The sequence below is a fragment of the Hemiscyllium ocellatum genome, chromosome 2, assembly GCF_020745735.1.
Source record: "Hemiscyllium ocellatum isolate sHemOce1 chromosome 2, sHemOce1.pat.X.cur, whole genome shotgun sequence".
Lineage (NCBI taxonomy): Eukaryota > Metazoa > Chordata > Chondrichthyes > Orectolobiformes > Hemiscylliidae > Hemiscyllium > Hemiscyllium ocellatum.
Window position 1 is genome coordinate 29,819,921 of NC_083402.1, and position 22,962 is coordinate 29,842,882.

The 22,962-nt window shown below is 44.7% G+C and overlaps 1 protein-coding gene across 1 annotated transcript; it reads left to right on the forward strand.

The window, feature by feature from the left end:
• Nucleotides 1–9,219: 9,219 nt before the first annotated feature.
• slc25a4 (solute carrier family 25 member 4) lies at nt 9,220–21,507 on the forward strand. Its single transcript, XM_060843325.1, has 4 exons — nt 9,220–9,436; nt 15,678–16,164; nt 17,334–17,474; nt 20,934–21,507. The coding sequence occupies exons 1-4, from the start codon at nt 9,326–9,328 to the stop codon at nt 21,089–21,091; spliced, it is 897 nt and encodes a 298-aa protein (XP_060699308.1). The 5' UTR covers nt 9,220–9,325; the 3' UTR covers nt 21,092–21,507.
• Nucleotides 21,508–22,962: the final 1,455 nt, after the last annotated feature.

A 22,962-nucleotide genomic window follows, 5' to 3' on the forward strand; every position in this document is an offset into this window, starting at 1 on the left:
GGGCCGAAGGGCCTGTACTGCGCTGTAATGTTCGATGTTCTATGTATGGCAAGGCAAAGCAGCAATTAGATAAGTGAAAGAAGGGCTATTTTGGATACTTTCATGCAGAAGTTTGCAATATCTTGGCAAGAGTGGATTTCATAGAAGCTTGATCTAAATTTCAGCACTGGCGATAAATTTTTTCAAGAAATGCAGAATATTTGAATTGAATCAAGAATATCAGAGAGTCTTTGACAGCTTGAAAACTGTGTCGACAATTGCACCAGCTTTAGTACTGCTGAACTATGAGAAGCTATTCAAATGGATATTAATGCTAGCATCATTGGTATCGGTGCCATTTTACTATAAGAGAATAAGATGGGGATCCAATTGTAGGTCAGTGATTCTAGGAAGACACTGATCACATGTTTATAGAAATATTCATGGAGATTTTGAGTCTGGCGTTAGCTCCATATTATTGTAAAATAGACATTATCAACAATATGGAAGAAACAATTATTCATACGGACCACAAACTTTTGATAATTATTTAAAAGTTTGGGGCTTGAACTTATCATTGTTTGGATGACATTTAATCCTCCAGCTGTGTAATTTAAAAATATTCATGCTCCTGAAAAAGAAAATGTTATACTTTTGTCACTTTCTCCATCCATTAGTTTAGTCTGCATCCCTAAGTGAATGCACATTCTCCAAGAACCAAACCAAAGCTCTTAATGGTCTGCCTCTTTTTTTCACTTTTACAGCCAAATAAATTCTAATCCCTGAATTGACTTTCACAATGAAAATTACCCGAGAGGTTCCTGCCTCTAGCCAAAGCTACACAAATCTTCTAACTGTGTTTAATCCTGATGAATGTGGTCTCTTCAACCTGAACACAAGCTCCCACCTATGTTTTACATGGAAATCAGTTGAGACTGGTTGATTCTATCCTCTCTCTCTCTCTCTCTCACTGATTCTTATAGACTATGTCTCTGGCATTCAGAAAGCTCGTTGGAAACCTGCAACCCATTTTTACAAGCAAACGGTGAACAAATGAAAAGCAGTCATACCACACTTGAAATATTAATTGCTTCTCTCTCCACAGAGAAGTTTTTGCAGCACAGTGGCTCAGTGCTTAGTACTGCTGCCTCACAGCACCAGGGTCCCAGGGTTGACCCAGTCTAGGGTGACTGTCTGTATGAAGTTTGCACATTCTCCCTGCGTCTTCTTGGCTTTCCTCCCACAGTCCAAAGATGTGCAGTTCAGGTGAATTGGCCATGCTAAATTGCTAATAGTGTTAGGTGCATTAGTTAGAGGGAAATGGGTCGGGGTGGGTTACTCTTCAGAGGGTCGGTGTGGACTTGATGGGCCGAAGGGCCTGTTTCCATACTATAGGGAGTCTAATCTAATCTAATCATTCCCCATTTGTTTCAGATTTCCAGCATTTGTAGTATTTTGCTTTTACTTATCCAATATTACAATGGATTTCTCCCTTCCCAAAATCAATCACCATGGCAATGTGAAACACTTGGCCACAGGTAGAAATGCTCATTAGTAATCTTTAGATCCTCAAATCATTATATCTTCAAATGAAGTTCCAGGTTTAAACAATTACAACAACTAACAATTCCCTGTGAAACTTAACTAATTCTACCCACAATCGTCAAAGATATTTCAGTCATTGATTACAGACGGGCCGCTTGCTGAGATATTTGTACAATCGATAGTCACGGGTGAGGTGCCAGAAAACTGGAGGTTGGCAAATGTGGTGCCACTGTTTAAGAATGGTGGTAAGGACAAGCCAGGGAACTATAGACCAGTGAGCCTGACCCCAGTGGTGGGCAGGTTTTTGGAGGGAATCCTGAGGGACAGGATGTACATGTATTTGGAAAGGCAAGGACTGATTAGGGATAGTCGACATGATTTTGTGCATGATTGAGTTTTTTGAAGAAGTAACAAAGAGGATTGGTGAGGGCAGAGCAGTAGATATGATCTATATGGACTTCAGTAAGGCATTCAACAAGGTTCCCCATGGGAGACTGATTAGCAAGGTTAGATCTCATGGAATACAGGGAAAAGTAGCCATTTGGATACAGAACTGGCTCAAAGGTAGAAGACGGAGAGTGGTGGTGGAGGGGGTTGTTTTTTGCAACTGGAGGCCTGTGACCAGTGGAGTGCCACAAGGATCGGTGCTGGGTCCTCTACTTTTTGTCATTTACATAAATTATTTGGAGCTTAAAAATGTGTTGCTGGAAAAGCACAGCAGGTCAGGCAGCATCAAAGGAACAGGAGAATTGATGTTTCGGGCATTGGCCCTTCTTCAAGAATGAGGAGGCTGTGCCAAGCAGGCTAAGATAAAAGGTAGGGAGGAGGGACTTGGGAGAGGGGCATTGGGAATACGATAGGTGGAAGGAGGTTAAGGTGAGGGTGATAGGCGGGCGAGGGGGTGGAGGCGGAGAGGTCAGGAAGAAGATGGCAGGTCAAGAAGGAGGTGCTGAGTCTGAGGGTTGGGACTGAGAAAAGATGTGTGGAGGTGCAGGTGAATTTCTTGGAATTGGTCCTCCTGGGACATCATTTACTGCATCTGTTGCAACCGATGTGGCCTCCTATACATTGGGGAGACAGGCCGCCTACTTGCGGAATGTTTCAGAGAACACCTCTGGGACACCCGCACCAACAAACCCAACCGCCCCATGGCTGAACACTTTAACTCCCCGTCCCACTCTGCCAAGGACATGCAGGTCCTTGGCCTCCTCCATCACCAGACCATGGCAAAACGACGCCTGGAGGAAGAGTGCCTCATCTTCCGCCTAGGGACCCTCCAACTATAAGGGATGAATGCAGATTTCTCCAGCTTTCTCATTTCCCCCCCCCCCTCCTTTTCTCAGTCCCAACCCTCAGACTCAGCACCACCTTCTTGACCTGCAATCTTCTTCCCGACCTCTCTGGCCCCACACCCTCTCCGGCCGATCACCCTCACCTTAACCTCCTTCCACCTATCGTATTCCCAACCTCCCTCCCCCATGTCCCTCCTCCCTACCTTTTATCTTAGCCTGCTTGGCACACTCTCCTCATTCCTGAAGAAGGGCTTATGTCCGAAACGTCGATTCTCCTGTTCCTTTGATACTGCCTGACCTGCTGTGCTTTTCCAGCAACACATTTTTAAGCTCTGATCTCCAGCATCTGCAGTCCTCACTTTCTCCTAATAAATGATTTGGATGCGAGCATAAGAGGTACAGATAGTAAGTTTGCAGATGACACCAAATTTGGACGTGTAGAGGACAGCGAAGAGGGTTACCTCGGATTACAACAGGATCTTGACCAGATGGGCCAATGGGCTGAGAAGTGGCAGATGGAGTTTAATTCAAATAAATGTGAGGTGCTGCATTTTGGGAAAGCAAATCTCAGTAGGACTTATACACTTAATAGTAAGGTCCCAGAGAGTGTTGCTAAACAAAGAGACCTTGGAGTCTAAGTTCATAGCTCCCTGAAGGTGGAGTCACAGGTAGATAGGATAGTGAGGATGTTTGGTATGCTCTCCTTTATTGGTCAAAGTATTGAATACAGGAATTGGAAGATCATGTTGTGGCTGTACAGGACATTGGTTAGGCCACTTTTAGAATATTGTATGCAATTCTGCCTCCTTCCTATCGGAAAGATGTTGTGAAATTTTAAAGTGTTCAAAAAAGATTTACAAGGATGTTGCCAGGGTTAGATAATTTGAGCTATAGGGAGAGGCTGAACAGGCTGGGGCAGCTTTCTCTGGAGCGTCAGAGGCTGAGGGGTGACCTTATAGAAGTTGTTAAAATCACAAGGGGCATGGATAGGATAAATAGGCAAAGTCAAACACAGAGGGTGGTACGGGTTATGGAATAAGCTGTGTTAAGATGGACCCGCGGGGTCCCGTCTTTGCGTGTTCTTTTGGAAGGAGAGACCCACACTGGCAACTTTAGTTTGGCGCAGACTGCCGTTTATTCACAGAATCTTAACTGATACAACAAATTCTCAAGCATGCATTCGTTGGAGAAGGCGTTCTGCCCCCTCGTTCGGACTTGTCATAGTTATACTGCGCGCTGCCTGGAGTCCCCGGTTAGATTTTCCTTGTCCGCCTTCCTCATTGGTCCGTTCATCTGCGCGCGATGGGGATCCGTCTTTCCATTGGCCGCATCGAGGTGCCTGTCCAGCTCCCGCTGTGCTTGACAATGGCACAGACGTCCTGGGGCCAGCGGTTCCGATCCCGTAATCAATAGTTCATTGTTTAGAGAATCAACTCTCATCACTATGCGTCTGACAGGCTAGCCGTTTTCCGAGATTTAATCAATAATTCCAGTAAGTAAATTAACAGGTACTTTTATCAACTATGAGTTCCGATAGAGCAATTCACACTGTCTGACAGTTACCGGTTCCTTTATTAACTTTGAGTTCCGATAGAGCAATTCACACTGTCTGACAGTTACAGGTTTCTTTATCAATCATGAGTTTCGATGGAACAATTGACACTGGCTGGTAGTTACAGGCTCCAGGATTTAATCAACAAAATGTATATTAATTACGAGCTCCAGACAGGTAGTCATGCAGTTGCCAGCACCAGCCCGCATGGCTGTTATTAACCGTTTCAGGGCTGGAACTAGAAGTGTCTGTTGCAGAAATAGTATTACCCTCCCTAGCCCTACATTAAACACCCTAGTAGTGTAATCACCCCAACATTCCCTCCCTTGGCCTCTATCGAGGCCACACCAACCCATGTCGTAGGAGGCGACCGGGGTCTGGCGTGCCGGCGGACGTGACCAAAAACGTCCCTCAATGGCCTCTGAGGACGGTATTCTAACCGGAGCCACCAGTTCTAGGGGACAGTCGTGGTGGGGTGGAGGGTGCCATGGGGAACGCGACGCTACACAACCAACAAATAGGTAATCAAACACATAGCATGCAGATCTAAATTAAGGTATCGAAAACGACTCCGGAAGGCTTCTGTAAAAAGCAACAAAGGCAAAAGAATTAATCAGGCATGGCCAAAGGACAAACAGAGTTCGCAGAAGCGACGAGTGTATGAAAAACATTAACCAACGCAAGAGATTCGGATGGGAGGAAATAAAATAAATTGGCTGCCAAGTCTGCTGTCCAAAAAAAAACCCAAGTGTAAATGCCTATTTGTTATTTTTTTTAATGAGAAAATGCAATTGCATGCTTCCCGCAGTCAGGTACTCGCCAGTGATCGGAAAACCATTGGAACAGTGTACTGTGCCCCGGCCTTTCCGCAGGCCAGAATGTGTCACAGGCCTGCAGGTCCGTCCAGGCGTCTGATGTATTTCCTCCAGGCCATGTGGTTGCAGGCAATCTCCTCCTAGTGCACAGCGCAATTGCACCTGTGCCAGGCTGACCCGTGCCCGAGGAGACTCTTCCGCCATTGGATAACCTCCATTCAGTAACGGACAGCCATCTCCATCTAGCTGCTGGTGAGGACGGAGCCGGGCAGTGGCAATCACAGTCGGTGGCCCCCAAGACCAATCGAACCCATGTAGAAACTCCGATTGTAGTGCAATAGTCACTGGTGTGATCAGCAATTGAATCCCGGGGCACACAGCACTTCTCTGCCCCTGACTGCAGCGTACAGCATAAGCTGAAGTGTTGCCAATGTAAGTGGGCAAAACTAATAAGTAAGGGGTCTTTGGACAACAGACTTCACATCTCGAGGGAGAAGGGATAGTACTGGGTAGCAGCAGGAGAAAAGGAAGCATAAGCACACACATATTGACGCACAGTACCCAACGGTAATAGACAAACCCGAAATAAAGCCGACACAGTGAACTGTGTGAATTGTTGTACATTTCTCAAGTCGAGGGCCCTTCCGTGCATTCATCGCCACGGGAGTCCCCCTAGCCAATTAGAGCCCTCCATTGCTGAATGGGAGTCCCTTGTCTAATGGAAGCGGACATCCATCTGGTTTTCCCAGGCAATGGGGAGAAAAAAAATCATTATAAACCGCAAGAATTTGTATCCACTTGAGAAAAAATCATTATAAACCGCAAAGTGTAATCACCCCAACAGCTGTCAGAGGAAGTGGTGGAGGCTGGTACAATTGCAACATTTAAGAGGCATTTGAATGGGTACATGAATAGAAAGGGTTTGAAGGGATATGGGCCAGGTGCTGCTTGGTGGGATTAGATTGGGTTGGGATATCTGGTCGGCATGGATGGGTTGGACTGAAGAGTCTGTTTCCATGTTGTACATTTCTATGACTCTATGACTCTATGTCAAAGTCTTGCACTTTTTCCTAGTAAAGGCTTTGCTGTAACCATTAATAATCAAACCATTCAGCCTGTTGTCAGGCAGGTTGGTCAAATGGCACCGTTCACTGTTCTATTTTATCTTTAGAAAAGTACCACCCAAAGCATAGCATATAGCACTTATAAATTGGGTGTTTGAAACATATTGGAGCTGCATTCATCCAACCAAGTGGAGGGTATTCCATCTCATTTTAAATACATTCCTGATATGACAGTGATAGTGATTAGGTTGGCATTTATTTCCTTTGTTGTCTTGGGGCAGTTGAGGCAGCCACATGGTTATTGCTCTAGAGTCACATGTAGGCTAGACGATGGTATATTTTCTTCTCTCCAGGATATAAATGAACTTTATTATTTACAATAGTCAACTGTGATTATGTGATCCTCATTGGGACTTTTATTATTCCAGATTACTGTTGAACATTAATTTTACTGCCTGTGATGGTTAGGATTCAAAATCGTGGCATCAGAGCATTAGGCAAAAACAATGACTGCAGATGCTGGAAACCAGATTCTGGATTAGTGGTGCTGGAAGAGCACAGCATCTGGAGGTGTGATTTACTCCTCCATTGATATTACCACAAAGCCACCACCTTCTCCACTCTCCATACTTGTGCCTTATGGGAATACACAGACTTCATGGAGTCAAGAAGTGAATGACTTACTGCACAATTCCCAGTTTCTCTCCTACCCTTCTAGCTACAGTATGGTTCTGTTTCTGTCAATGTAATTCCCCCAAGATCTTGATAGTGGGACTTCAGTGATGGTAATCGTATTGAATGTCAAGAGCCGATGGTTAGATTCTAACTTGTTGGCGATAGTCTTTGCCTGACTTGTGTGATGTACATTATTGCTGGTCAGCCCAAGCAGGAGTGTTGACCAGGCTTGGCTGCATATGGAAATTTGCTTCAATATTTGCCAGTGGTACTGAACATTGTGCAATTATCAGGGAACATCCCTGTTCGTGTTCTTATAGAAGGAAGGTCATTGATGAAACTGAAGATAGTTGGGTATGTAGCAATACTCTGAAGAACTCCTGCAGAGATGTCCTGGAGCTGAGATAATTGTCCTTTAACAACCTCAGCCATTTTCCTTTGCCTTGGGTATAATACGGAGAGTTTTCTCACTGTTTCCATTAACTTATACTTACCTCGGATCCCATGACCTCACACTCGCTCTCACCTTACCTCTGGTGGGTTACCTTTTTAAGAAAGGTGACCTGATACAGCTATGTTTGTTAGTTGGTGTTGATGACTATTGGCTGGATGGCTGGTTTGTCATCCCAGTGCGTGTTCAGTTCCTGTACTGACTGAGCTCAAAGCTCTCCTTCTCAAACCCGCCGTATGCTTGGGGCGTGGGGACCCTCAGGTTAAACTCACCGTTAATTGTTTCTGTCTATATTGACAGAGCGGACTGGGGCAATGGAGTGAGTTATTTTACCCGCCGATGGTCTTTTTCTCTGTCTTCGCTGTTGTCTGAGTTTGCCTGTGCGCGGGCTATCGATCGATGTATTGTAACTTTCAATTGTCTTGTAAGCCCGGGCAAGTCGACAGCAGCACCCCACCCCCAGACAGAGGCGACACCTCACCTCCTCGGATAGAGGGACTGAGTTAGGTCTTACATTCACCAGGGAGTCCCGCTGTGAGCTGGTGAAGTGTGGTCACCGTGTGCGGGTTTTGAGGGTATTTTTTTGAATCCTCGCGTTGTTAAATTGCCCAGAGGCAGTGCCTTCAATCCCCTGACGGCTGTTGGAGACATTCCCGTGAGCCTGCTTCTTAACTTTGCGACAGCTCCGGCTGCTGGGGCTGTGAACTCAGTCCTCACCCCACTCACCCCCCCCCCCACCCAGGACCCGTGTTTAACACATCAGAGCTAGAGTAAACCTGACAGCCTCACCGTGAGCACGCTTTGTGCCGCTAGCATTGGCTGAAAGCGGCTCCCCGCGATTCCAATCGAGTGTGGAAGGCGGTCAAATATCAAGGTTACGTCCACCCATTGCAAACAAGGTCTCCAGGGGCCATATACAGAAATCTAGCAAGCCTGTGCAGGAATGGGCTGGTTCTGCGTGTGTGTGGGAGGTGGGTGGGCGTAGTTTGAGCAAACACAGACTGACCATTCTCTACATTCCGCCCAAGGTCTGCGGGACAATTGCAAAGTCGAGCTCACCAGCCTGCAATTGTACAGGGCAGTGTAAACTCCTGTACAATGGAGTGAATCCCTCGCTCCAACCTGTGACTGGCTTCGCCCGCACAATCTGACCCAGGCAGTCCATCGCAAACGGCGCGTTTGAGGAGACAGTCCCAGTAACAGAGGGCTCGCATTCAGGGATCACACATGGCCTGGAATTTATCAACAACGTTTAGACAGAAGTGTGGTCTCCTTTCTCCACACCTAAACCCCTGTTACACTGAAACCCAGGTGCCCTGAGCTGTTTTCAAAAGAAATGGAAATTAAAATTATATATTGAAGAGCCAAAACCGTGTTTCAAATACATATGGGTGGGTCAAGGAAACCCTCAAAAGTCACGGTAGCTGACACCAGACTATCTGTGAACTTGTTAACTTTTCCGCTGTATTTCTTTGGGAATATTTGGTGAATTGTTAACTAAACTGTTAATCAAAAACAGGGGGGAAAGCTCCTGATTGTGAAATAAAGGGTCAAAGCGGAGGTCTCTGCCGCAGCCGAAGCGACTGGGTCACGGTATTGTAACAGTTGGAAGTTGCTGCTTATCAAAGGTGTCCTTTAAATGTCCCCAGTGAACTTTGACAGCTCCCTTTCTGGATAGCCATGGCGCCTCTCCTGAACTGCGACCCAGGAAATGTACGGAGCTGCACCAATGTGTGCAGCAGCAGCCCCTGGGCAGGCTGGCTCTCCCCCCGACCCCCCCCTCCCCTTGCCCTCTCGCGATACAGACGGGGGCTTATATTAAGCTGTGACCGGCTGCGGACGTCCATTTGGTCCGCTGCTGATCCGCCGGGAGTTCCGCTGTTTGTCAGTGGCCGCGCTTTGCACTTCTCTCCTCGCTTTGCTGAAGCCTCCTTCCCCCCAAGGGCGGCCGGATGGGTGACTACGCGGTCAGCTTCATCAAGGACTTTCTGGCCGGAGGGGTTGCTGCTGCCATCTCCAAGACAGCGGTGGCCCCTATCGAGAGGGTGAAACTGCTGCTGCAGGTAAAAGGGGGGAGGGCGGGACAAATGGCTGCACCAGGACAGACCCCCTGGCCAGACCCTGAAGCCCAGAATCCCAGTTTAGAAACTGGGACTCCCCAGCCCCCAACTCAGCCCCCAGTCCCAATCTCAGTCCCCAGGCCCCAACCCAGCCCCAGTCTCAGCTCCTAGTCCCACTCCCCAGCCCCGAGACCCAGTCCTTAGTCCCAACCCCAGACCCAGTCCCCAGCCCCAATTTCAGTCCCAGGCCTCAATCCAGCCCCAGTCCCACTCCCCAGCCCCAGACCCAGACCCAGCCCCTAGTCCCAGCTCCCAGCCCCTAGCCCCAATCCCAGTCCCCAGCTCCAGCCCCAATCCCAGCTCCCAGCTCCCAGCTCCCAGCCCCTAGTCTCAGCCGCTAGCCCAAGTCCCCAACCCCAGCAATCGCCCAGTCTCCAGCCCCTACACCCAGTCCTAGCCCCAGCCTCAGCCCGTTTCCCACCCCTAGTTCCACTCCCAGCCCCGCAGCACACGGAGCTTGTCAGAAACGAGACGGGAGTAAGTCAGATAGGGGACTGGAAGCACTGGGCCAACTGCGAGCACCAGCACCGCCTCCTATAAAAAGCAGCCTCGGGTCACATTGCCATCACTGATTCTAAAAACAGAAGCTGGAAAAGAATCCACTGAGGCAGTCACTTAAAGAGCACTTTGGCCGGAGGTGTGGAGGGGACATTGCCCAGAGATGCCGGCTGTCTGGTTCGGTCTCGCTGGACAGACTGAACCTGGAGATGTTGTAAACCAGATCCGAAAGTGTTGGCTGGCTTGGTCCGAGCTGGAGAACCAGCGGAGTTGCTGTTTATATATTTGACCGTCATTGGGATCTCAGTAACAAGGCATTGCACCCACTGTCAGTATCTTTATCATTCCTTAAATGACGGTTGATTAAAAAAAAAATCAGTTTGCACCAATCGTTCAAAGAACCCTTTTCCTTGTGCTGAGAGCTGGAACCGTCGAACTGGGATATCAAGATAGTCATCAAGAAACCCAAACAGGAAAGTGGCCATTAGAAAATGAGCAACTTGCCATAGAGAGAGGCGGGGGCAACCAGCAGAGCTGCATGGAGAGGGAACTGAGGGAGAATGGACAAGGAGGGTATGGTGACAGATTAAAGTGAGGAAAGATGAGGAGACTCCAGTGCAGCTTAAAATAAGGGTGGACTGAACAATTTCCAAACCAGTTCAATTAATTAAAAACCAAACACAACTCCTCTGGAGGATCGGAATCTGAAATAACTGCGCAGAGGCCCGGTATCCTTCACCAAGTCACTCTTTGTTCACATGTGCTCAGTACATGGACTCTGACAAGGCAGCTCAGAGCTACTCCCTAGAATGAAGAGGTTCTCTGAGTCACCTGTTTTTTTTTGGTGAGCATTCTAATTTGCCAGAGTTAGAAATGTCATCAGATACTTTAAAAAAGTTACCAAATGCAGGCTGAATCCCAGCCAACTAAACTGATGTTGAGTAATAAGTCATTGCCAGAAACCACTTGCACCCATCAAGGTACATTAAAATATGGATTCTACAGATTTACAATCGCCAGAATAGGATGATACAAAGGCCAAGTTTTATCTTTTATAAAGAGAAGATTAACAAAATGCTGCTAATAAAGTATCCAGCTGTAGAATTAACTTCTCCTTCATGTAATAACATGGAGAAGGCATCCATCTTATGATAATAAAGTTAATCCCATCAATTTAATATTAGGAAAGACAAGAATATTATTTAAGCATTGCTGGCCATCTCAGTCGTAGTAAACTGTGTCGCCTGTTTATTTTTTTAGATGTCTGACATTACTGTTTTTTTTAACCCCACCCTACCACCTAAGGTAGTGCTTATTTTTTCCCCAGCACCCATGTTGTGTGTGTGCAGGTGTGAAGTCACCTGTTTTTTTTTCTTTTTTCATTTTTATTAACCCCCCCACACTACTGCCTAACTGCGGTAGTGCTTATTTTTCCCCAGCACTCATGGTTTGTGTGTGTGTGTGTGCAGTGTGAAGTCACCTGTTTACTTTTCTTTATTTTATTAAACAAATTACAAAAACAGTTTACAACAAACAGTTACATGTACAGCTGCATACAAGAGACAGCAATTTTACAAGGGAGAGGAGCAGCAAAGCCAAGCCCCAAACAGTTTAGAGGGAGATGAGGACAAACCTCAAATCCCAGTTTCACATTTAAAAATATAAAGAGACATAAACAATGACATTTGTACACTAGACAATACGGTTACATACAAAAGTGCAGACAATACAGACCCAGCAAGACCCCACCCCTCCCAACTTCTGACCACTCTAAGGCAGCCCGCCCCTACCCACCTTCCGGTTCTCGGTCCACCCCATGCCCCTTCCAGTTCTCGGTCTGCCCTGACACACCTTTTCACCACCTCTAGGACAGCCCGCCCCAGTACCCGCCCAGGGTGACAGTGGTCAGGATGGCCTACCCACCTTCTGGCTTCACTAACCACCCTCACCACCTTTTGACCACCTCTGGGGCAGTCCGCCCTGGTACCTGCTCAGGGTGTCACCTGTTTATTTTATTTTTTTATATATTGTATTAAACAAATTACAAAACAGTTTACAATAAACATTTACAGCTGTACAAGAGACAGCAATTTTACAAGGGAGAGGAGCAGCAAAGCTAGGTCCCAAACCCTATCGTTTGACCATTTAACAGGGAGATGAGGACAACCCTCAAATCCCAGTTCCACATTTAACAAGACAGTGACAATGACATTTGTACATTAAACAATACGGTTACATACAGAAGTGCAGACAATACAGACCCAGCAAGCCCCCACCCCTCCCACCTTCCGACCACTCTAAGGCAGCCCGCCCCTACCCACCTTCCGGTTCTCGGTCCACCCCATGCCCCTTCCAGCTCTCGTTCCGCCCTGACACACCTTTTGACCACCTCTAGGACAGCCTGCCCCAGTACCCGCCCGGGGTGACAGCGGTCAGGATGGCCTACCTACCTTCTGGCTTCACTAACCACCCTCACCACCTTTTGATCACCTCTGGGGCAGTCTGCCATGGTAACTGCTCGGGGTGTCATCTGTTTATATCTGTCAGCCCGGGCTCCCTGATTGGCCCAGGTTAGCATCCCTAACGATGATCTTATACTGCATGAGATCCACCTTGTTTCAATCGCCATAGAACCAAAGCGGCTTTTCATTTTATCAATTAAAGTCAAATCTTGTGAATGGCCAAGTGTCAGCCTGGAAGTGGAAACGGTGGAGCCCCTGATCATGCAGTGGGTGGAAATGGATACAGAAACAGTTGTTAAAAACTGAAATTGCTGGAAAAGCTCAGAATGTCGGGCATATCTGTGGAGAGAAATCAGAGTTAACGTTTTGGGTCGAATGACCCTTCCTCAGAAACAGTTGTAACTGTGCAGCACTGAAGGTGTGTATCCCTCTGAGCTGGGACTGGGTATGACAACGGCGTCTTGTCACCCTACAGGATAACCCTGCAGGAAAAAAGTTGCTCAGGGAGCCCAGCCTTGACCACTACACTAGCTTTACTTCCGATGTGAAGTCCCAAACAGTGAGGTATGTAGATATTGTAGGGTGTTGGGGGAGGGGTGAAGATGCACTCTAAAATCTCTAGGTGAAAGTGGGTACTGCAGATGCTGGGGATTAGAGTCAAGATTAGAATAGTGCTGGAAAAGCACAGCAGGTCAGGCAGCATCCAAGGAGCAGGGAATGATGATTCCTGATGAAGGGCTTTTGCCTATCTTCCTTTCCACCTATCCACTCCACCCTCCTCTCTGACCTATCACCTTCATCCATCCCCATTCACCCATTGTACTCTTTTCTACCTTCCCCCACCCTCCTCTCTGACCTATCACCTCCATCCCCACCCCCATTCATCTTTTGTACTCTAGGCTACTTTCTCCCCACCCCCACCCCCTCTCATTTATCTCTCCACTCTGCAGGCATCCTGCCTCTATTCCTGATGAAGGGCTTTTGCCCGAAACATTGTTTTTCCTGCTGTTCGGATGCTGCCTGACCTGCTGTGCTTTTCCAGCACCACTCTAATCTTGTTTCTAAAATCTCTAATTAAATATGTTCTGCTTGGACCCCACGGATATTAAACCAACAGCATGAAGTTAAAAAGCACATGACACCAGGTTATAGTCCAACAGGTTTAATTGGAAGCACTAGCTTTTGGAGCACTGCTCCTTCATCAGGTGGTTGAATAGCCCAGTGTTGTGTGATTTTTAACTTTGTACACCCCATTCCAACACCAGCATCTCTAAATCATGACAGCATGAAACATTTACTCAGGTAAGTTTGGTATTCGGGACTGCTTTCCCACTTCCACACTGTGGAAGGGGAGGGTGGATGAAGTGGTTTGTCGGAGCTGGCTCAGAGAGTGCTGCTGTCCACATGATGTGGAGCTGCCGATGTTGGACCAGGGTGGACAGCGTCAAAAATCATACAACGCCAGATCACAGTCCAACAGGTTTATTTGAAATCACAAGCTTTCGGAGCGTCACTTCCAAAGCTTGTGGTTTCAAATGACATACTGATTGGAACATGGATTAATAAAGAACGGAAACAGACTCTTCAATCCAACCAGTTCATACTGACCATAATCCCAAACTAAACCTGCCCCACCTGCCTCCGCTTGGCCCATGTCCCTCCCAACCTTTCCTACTCATGTACTTATGTAAGTGTCTTTTAAATATAGTAATTGTACAGGCGTGCACCACTTCCTCTGGAAGTTCATTCCAGACACACTTTCTGTGGAAAAGTGTTGCCCCTCATGTCCTTTTTACATCTTTCCCCTCTCACTTTAAAAATATGCCCTCACCACTCAGTCTTGAAACTCCCGCACCCTGGGGTCTTCTGTCCTTCAAAAGGAAGTATTAGCAAATGTGTTTTGAAGCTTTACTGATTTTGTTTGCCTCTGGGGAACACATGTTTTCAATTCGAGATTGAATTGAAATTCCACCAGGCCCAGAGTTGGATCATATCCTACATCCCCAAACATGGTTGCCTGGATGACTGGCCCAGTGAAATTTCCATTCCGTCACTATCACCCAACATTCCCCACATAGACAGTGAATTAAGGGCAGATCAAGAACTACAACCTGTGGTGATGTCTGACTTTTTAAAAAATAAAGTTAAAAATCACACAACACCAGGTTATAGTCCAACATCTTTATTTGTAATCACTAGCTTGAAGTGCTGCACCTTCATGACGTGGCTGTGGAGTAAAAGATCATAAGACACAGAATTTGTAGCTGAAAAAATAGGGTTTGTGTAATAGCAGACCATGTGATAACACCTGTGTAAGGGTTGGGGTAAGGATATGGGAGAAGGTGTCTTAGGCCCCAAAAAATGTTATGATTTGGAGACGCCGGTGTTGGACTGGTGTGGACAAAGTTAAAAATCAAACAACACCTGGTTATGGTCTAATAGGTTTATTTAGATTCTGGATTAGTGGTGCTGGAAGAGCACAGCAGTTCAGGCAGCATCCGAGGAGCAGTAAAATCGAAGTTTTGGGCAAAAGCCCTTCATCAGGAATAAAGGCAGAGTGCCTGAAGCGTGGAGAGATAAGTGAGAGGAGGGTGGGGATGGAGAGAATGTAGCATAGAGTACAATGGGTGAGTGGGGGAGGGGATGAAGGTGATAGGTCAGGGAGGAGGGTGGAGTGGATAGGTGGAAAAGGAGATAGGCAGGTAGGACAGGTCATGGGGGCAGTGCTGAGCTGGAAGTTTGGAACTAGGGTGAGGTGGGGGAAGGGGAAATGAGGAAACTGTTGAAGTCCACATTGATACCCTAGGGTTGAAGTGTTCGGAGGCAGAAGATGAGGCGTTCTTCCTCCAGGCGTCTGGTGGTGAGGGAGCAGCGTGAAGGAGGCCCAGGACCTCCATGTCCTCGGCTGAGTGGGAGGGGGAGATGAAATGTTGAGCCACAGGGCGGTGTGGTTTATTTAGAAGCTGCTCCTTCATCAGGTGGTTGTGGAGAATAAAACCGTAAGATGCAGAATTTATAGCAAAAGTTTACAGTGTGATGTTACTGAAATTATACGTTGGAAAAGACTTGGATTGTTTAAGTCTCTCATCTTTTAGAATGGGCATGTTGGTTTCAGTTCTTTCATGTGTAAATCACAAAACATTTTTTAAAGTCACATTCTTAAGTGAACTTTGACAATTGGTGTCATGTCCGCCCACATAAATTGTGTGCTTAAACTCCTTCAGGTCCAACATGCCAGCAAACAACTCACAGCAGAAACACAGTACAAGGGAATCATAGACTGTGTGGTCCGGATCCCGAAAGAGCAGGGGTTTCTGTCATTCTGGCGCGGGAACCTGGCTAACGTGATCAGATACTTCCCAACCCAGGCTCTTAACTTCGCCTTCAAGGACAAGTACAAGCAGATCTTCCTGGGCGGCGTCGATAAGAAGACCCAGTTCTGGCGTTACTTCGCCGGGAATTTGGCGTCTGGCGGAGCAGCCGGGGCCACCTCCCTCTGTTTCGTGTATCCGCTGGACTTTGCCCGAACGCGGTTGGCAGCCGATGTGGGCAAGGCTCTGAATGAGAGGGAGTTCACTGGCTTGGCCAGCTGCATCACTAAGATCTTTAAGTCAGATGGCATCAAAGGCCTCTACCAGGGATTCAATGTCTCTGTCCAGGGCATCATCATCTACCGAGCTGCTTACTTCGGAATCTACGACACAGCTAAAGGTGAGCAGAAAGCTGCAGGGACTGTGACAGGAAATAGTTCATCTCATGCTCACTCAACGTTCATTTGCAATGATGCAGTTGAAAGATGGGCTTCACTCAAACGATTTGGTATCTTTAGGACATGTCGAAATGAAATCTCCCTTTGGATTTTTCTTTCAGGTCAAAACTCGTGGGTTATTTATTGTTTTGTTTAAAATGACTCCGTCCCAAAGCAAAATCTCATCAATCTCACCAATTACACCGCAAAGGGTTGTCTCCAGTTCTGCGGGGATATTTTAGAATATTCTACCGAATTATTAAATGTCCGAAAGGATGACTAGCATTTGAGTTAATTTTCTTTTCATTCCTTCATGTTGAATGTTGTCCTTTGAACTGAGTGGCCTACCAGACCATTGCAGAGGGCAACGTAAAGTCAACCGCTTTGTTGTGGATCTGGAGTCACGTGTAGGACAGATCCGATGGACAAAAAAGAGGAAATTTAGTAGAATTGTAACCCTCTGAATTTGCAAAGGGAGCATGGCCTGGGTTATTTGCTTGGAAATAGAGCAATTCAATATGCTTATTCAGAATTATCTTGTATGTTCATGTTTTTTGGAGTGAGTAAAAAAACTTCATGGATTTTCATCACTTTCAAAGCATTTCCATGCTCACTGGCTTCCACTAGACAAGATAACCCCCTTATTTTCTATTATAAAATTACAGTCACCAATTTAATATAACTTTATCCAAAGCCTTTCCACACTGTTAATCCTGGACATTATGACTATACCATTTTAGTTCTGCATTGTAGTAAAGCTATTCTACCTTATAAGGATTAAGGAAAGGATAGTAAAATAGTTAAATATAATGGGGTCCTGCCAATGAAGGAGCAGTGTTCAGTTCTCTCAGGGCATCAATTTCAGAGGTCAGGATCTTGCTGGTGTAGAGTTAGAAAGTAACTTCTTGATGTAAGAAGAAGCAGTGGGACTGCATTCAAATTTCTTTTACCCCCACCTGCCTCTGCCCATCAAGAACGGATGAATGATTCTGGCACAGTGCAAGCTGATGGTGAAAATTCACCTTTAACCGTTGTTTAAAAGTATATTTGCAGAAACCAGTCTAGTGTGTCATTTATCAATGAAAATCAATCCCGTGAACTGGCTGTCAAGTCTGGGCTTATTGCTTGTCAGGTATGATGCCGGATCCCAAGAACGTGCATATTCTGATTAGTTGGATGATCGCACAGACTGTGACAGCAGTGGCGGGGCTGGTATCCTATCCGTTTGATACTGTCCGTCGACGTATGATGATGCAGTCAGGTCGTAAGGGAGGTAAGTATGAATCCGAGTTTTTTCATTGACAACTTGTTGAACAATTGTTACTGCAAATCAAATAATGCACTTAGATCTAAATTCATTCTGTGTCATTGATAACAGTAAGATCTTGTAGCAGTGGGAAATGAGTGGGTGATGCTGTTACATAACGATTCACAGATTTTTTCTTTGAGACGGCAAACCTTTTTCATTCCCAGAGATGCTATAAGACAGTGTACCCAACGAACATTCTTTCTATAGTTGAGCTTTATTTCCGTTCTTTTCATGGAATATAGGTATCACTGCCATTATTAACTGCTACAACTTAATGCTTGCCAGGCTATTCAACTACATTGCTGAAAGGTCTGGAGTCACATGTTGCCCAGAAAATGGGAGGATAGCAAATTTCTTACTACTAAAGGGTAAACCAGTTGGGTTTTTTATATGGCAACCAGTGATAGTTTTATTGATAGCACGGTGGATCACAGCGCCAGGGACCTGGGTTCAATTCCAGCCTGGAGTGACTGTGTGGCGTTTGCATTTGTTCCCCGCGTCTGTGTGGATTTCTGTCTAGTGCTCTGGTTTCCTCTCACAGTCCGGAGATATACAGTTAGGTGGATTAGCCATGCAGCTAGGGTGCTCTTTGGGGTGTCAGTGTAGACAGGATGGGCCAAATGGCCCCTTTTTGTATTGTACAGATTCAGTGGTCAATACTGAGACTAGCTTTTAGTTCCAGATTGTTTTCCATTTTAAAAGAACTAAGCTCAACCAGCTGTCTCTGAGGAACTTGAGCCAGAGTCCCTACTGCATTTCTCTGGGCTACTGGCTTGCTAGTTGAGTGCAATTACCACTACACTCGTGTCAGATGCTGAGATTTATACTGCTGCCTTTAACTTGTAATTTAAGTTTAAAACCTACAGCTGTTGAGTGTTGAGGTAAATCTATTCCAGACATTTCTGACCATATTCTTATTACTGGATGAAGAAACCCTTTTACCTGAATACAAATGTGTCTTTAGCTTGTATTATTTCTTGGCATATTGCTTTATTAACAGATGACCATCACCTAATTTATTTCCTCCCATATTTTAAGATGGATTTTCCTCCTTGCTTATTGTCCCATACCGTTCCTTAACTCCCCCTGCACAATATTTTCCAGATTTCTTTCGCCCTTTTGTAGGGATATGTTTGACTGTAGTGCAATGTTTCTAAGAAAACTAACCATGCATCTTAATATGTTTCACCTTGTTTGAAACTTCAAAAATTTGCAACATTAGTTCACAGGTATAGAAAAATGGCTTTGCTAAGAAATGTGTCTCATTCCCAATAGTAAACTGGCATGGACATAATGGTCTGAATGGCTGTTTGATATTGGTGCTAATAACAACCCTCACTGTGCATGTGATGTTTCCACTTAAGGCTTCAGCTGTTCTGTTGCTTCTGACAGCTGGACTGCCAATCAATGTTGTGGATCCATGTTCTCTAAACTTAAAGTGAGACTTCAGTAACTCACTGCACACAGGAATGCCTTATAGGCTGCAGACAAAGGAAGTTCCCATTGCATCATTTTGAGCAGGGTTTAAATCCAGAGCAAAAATGAAAATCTAAGGTACAAGGTACAATCTACTGAACCCCTAGATATCAGTCTTTAACATTCATATTTTCTAACCCACCAATGAATGATTTTTTTTGTAGCAGTTATATAAATACAAGTTTGTAAAGCCAATTTGAGAAGATTGGACTGAAGCTCATATGGACTGCAGTGGGTCAAGAAGGCACTGTCTCAACAGCTGGGCCAGCCAGTGTTGACTGCATATCAGAATGAATAAACAAAATAATAAAACAAATAATATTATTATTATTATTTTCTCAAACTGGCTTTACAACAAGTTGCATTTGTGCAATCACTACTACAAAAAAAACCCATTGATAGATTAGAAAAAAGACGATAAATCACCATTATTTCATAAATTTTGTTAAATGCTTTGAAACAGCAATTAAATCTGAAATCAGTTCTGAAGATGTCATATCAAACTCGGAATGTTAACCATTACTCTCTCCAAGATGCTGCCTGACTCACTGAGTTTCTCTTGCACTTTTTGTTTTTTTTACAAGAACTGATGCCAATCTGAATCTTCCTCAATTAGAAATATTAATATAATTGAAGCCTGTTGATTAATTTTTAGATTAGATTTACAGTGTGGAAACAGGCCCTTCGGCCCAACAAGTCCACACCGACCCGCCGAAGCGCAACCCACCCATACCCCTACATTTACCCCTTACCTAACACTACGGGCAATTTAGCTTGGCCAATTCACCTGACCCGCACATCTTTGTGACTGTGGGAGGAAACCGGAGCACCCGGAGGAAACCCACGCAGACACGGGGAGAACGTGCAAACTCCACACAGTCAGTCGCAATTTCTTTGATTAATGATAATTTCTTCATAAACTAGCACAAATATTATGATCCGAAAGTTAATTCATGCTCGACTGTCATCTTGCATCAAATACCTCGAATGGTAAAATATTGGAAATTTACTCTGCTATAAATCCCTGCCTACAATCCTCCAGATGAACAGTTAATGTTATCAGTTGAGCCAAGCATGTCCCACAGAAAAGAAGGGAAACATTACCATTCTAATTGTTAAATACATCCTAATGACTGACTGTACAGACTGTTATTAGTCATCTAGGCACAGGTTACTTGCCTATCTTTTTCAATAGGATGATGCACAAGGATCAGGAAAATTAGGAACATCTGAAGTATGCAACAGAAATTATTTACTTTGAACAGTGATTTGAAAAAATCTGCAATAAACACTTTGCCTACCATAACTAAAAGCAATTGGACAGCATTATCAACACTAAAACAATTGAAAAGTTATTTATTATAACATACCCATGAATCAGTGGAAGAATGAATTAACAACATGCAAGTTACACAAATAATTGTTGCTCAAGTGATAAGTAAATAATTCAAAATGTTCTCTTGTTTTTATTCTTAAATTATTAAATTGCACTAATTCCTTCATTATTTGCTTCCTTCAAGAGGAAATCTCTTCTTAACATGTCATGTGTCCTCTGCCTATTTAACAGTTCCTTCACTTATTGTTTGTTTAAACTGTATTCTGAGCTATTTTCTCACCCATTTTTGTTGGCAGTGGTTTGTCTGAGAGGCAGGACCAAGAGGCAGGTCCCAAGTGTACCTCAGCCAGAACAGGAATCAAACATAAACTATTCACATTATTCTGAACCATACATTAGCTATTTCAGCTAACCATTCCTCTATTAAGCCCATAAAGATATAAAAATCTTGATACACCATTAACAGAGCTCTGCATGCACTAAATGGGACAGTTTATTTCATCTGAGAGGAGTTACCTAGGGATTCAATACTTATTTGCTAATGAATCAGGGATGTTTTATGGTGAGTGGATAATGCATACTGTAACATTATTGTTGTAATGTCTTAACAGCTGATATTATGTACAAGGGCACAATTGACTGCTGGAGGAAGATTTTAAAAGATGAAGGTGGTAAAGCTTTCTTCAAAGGTGCCTGGTCGAATGTATTAAGAGGAATGGGTGGTGCTTTTGTACTGGTACTGTATGATGAAATCAAGAAATTTGTCTAAGGTCCAACTTTCTCCCACCACTGAATATTATAGAGGTAGAAAACTGTAATATATTGTAGCAGGAACAATGGTTTTAACAATGGTGACTGCACCATTGAGGAATCAAACATCTGAGCAAAAGCAGTTGCACGGTGGGGAGTCAAAACAAATGTGAAAAACATTTATGCATAAATATAACTTAAGATCAGTCAGCCTTTAGGTTTGTCATCCATGTATTACATTCGATAGCCATATCCCCAAGCAAACTGTACATATTTTATTTATGGGTTCATCAGTTTTATTGTGGGTGGTGATGAATTTCTGTATTTAATCCATGTACTCCAGAAATAGTTATATTCTAATTATTTTAGATTTGCACATTGTTTTGAACTAATCCTAACCAAATAAATGTATTTATGGTCCTAATTAAATCAAATGTATTTATTAAGACTGCCTAATGTATACAATTTTCAATAAAACTTCCTGATTTGAATTGAACTGGTGTTTGTACTGTTTCAACATTCTTGAAAATGCATAATATGGTCATTATCTCCTCTTGGCCTTCTTCTCTTCAAGGGAAACCGTACCAACCTCTCCAACTCATCCTCATAATTAAAGTTTCTCATCCCAGGAACCATTTTTGTAAATCTCTTCTCTCCTGTCTCCAATGCATTTACATCTTTCCTACAGTGTAGTGCCCAGAACTATGTACAGTATTCTAGGTGAGGTCAAACCTATGTCTTATACAAGTTCAGCATTATTAACATCATTCAGCATTATTAGAGCTAGTGCATTTAGCACTGAAATCACTTTTTCACTCAAATCCTACTCAAAATCTGGAATTTATTTTCCAAAATGGCTGGATGGCTAGGTTGAATGAAATTGTCAAGACTAACATCAATCAATTTTATTGGGTAGAGTATTGAAGAGATAGATGTTGAAGTACAGGTCAGCCCTGACCAACATAATTATGGAATAGACTCAAAGGACTGAATGGCAGAATCAGGAGGAAAGTAAAAGTTTTTAAAAAGTCATTTCTTAAGCAAGACCAAAAGCCCTCATGACTCAGTTATCCTTCCACACTGACAGATTGACCACATTCAGTGTTCCCTCCCTCTCTAATTGTCTGAGGCGGAATTATATTTGTCACAGGTAAAATTCCAATAGGACCACCTCTTTCCACCTCTGTAACATTGCCAGAATCTACCCATTTTAACTCATTTGCTGCTGAAATCCTCAGTATATGTTTCTTAGCTCTAGACTTGATCATTTCAACATGTATGTGGCCAGCTTCCCACTTCCGACCCTTTGTAAATCTTGGATCATCTAGAACCTGGATCATCTGGATCATGGGCGGCACGGTGGCACAGTGGTTAGCACTGCTGCCTCACAGCGCCTGAAGACCCGGGTTCAATTCCCGACTCAGGCGACTGACTGTGTGGAGTTTGCACGTTCTCCCCGTGTCTGCGTGGGTTTCCTCCGGGTGCTCCGGTTTCCTCCCACAGTCCAAAAGATGTGCGGGTCAGGTGAATTGGCTATGCTAAATTGCCCGTAGTGTTAGGTAAGGGGTAATGTAGGGGTATGGGTGGGTTTCGCTTCGGCGGGTCGGTGTGGACTTGTTGGGCCGAAGGGCCTGTTTCCACACTGTAAGTCTAATCTAAACCACTGCTGCCTGTATCCTCTAGTTAAAAACCAATCACATTCAATCCTGTGTACACTGACCTAGAAGAATCCTGTTTAGCTCATCACTACCTTACTCAATTTCTCTACACCCTCTGAGTGATCTCACAGCTTGTCCAACAATTGGCGCTGGATGAGCAGGTATTTCCTCCAATTAAACTTGGGGAACTCAAGAATTCAGGACAGGTATAGGTCATTCAGATCCTGAGTGA

Bases quoted from the DNA above. Each gene is read 5' to 3' on its own strand.
- slc25a4 (XM_060843325.1), top strand. From the start codon at position 9,326: ATGGGTGACTACGCGGTCAGCTTCATCAAGGACTTTCTGGCCGGAGGG. The intron at 16,165-17,333 runs GTGAGCAGAAAG...ATTGCTTGTCAG, and splicing joins AATCTACGACACAGCTAAAG to GTATGATGCCGGATCCCAAG. The intron at 17,475-20,933 runs GTAAGTATGAAT...ATGTCTTAACAG, and splicing joins GCAGTCAGGTCGTAAGGGAG to CTGATATTATGTACAAGGGC.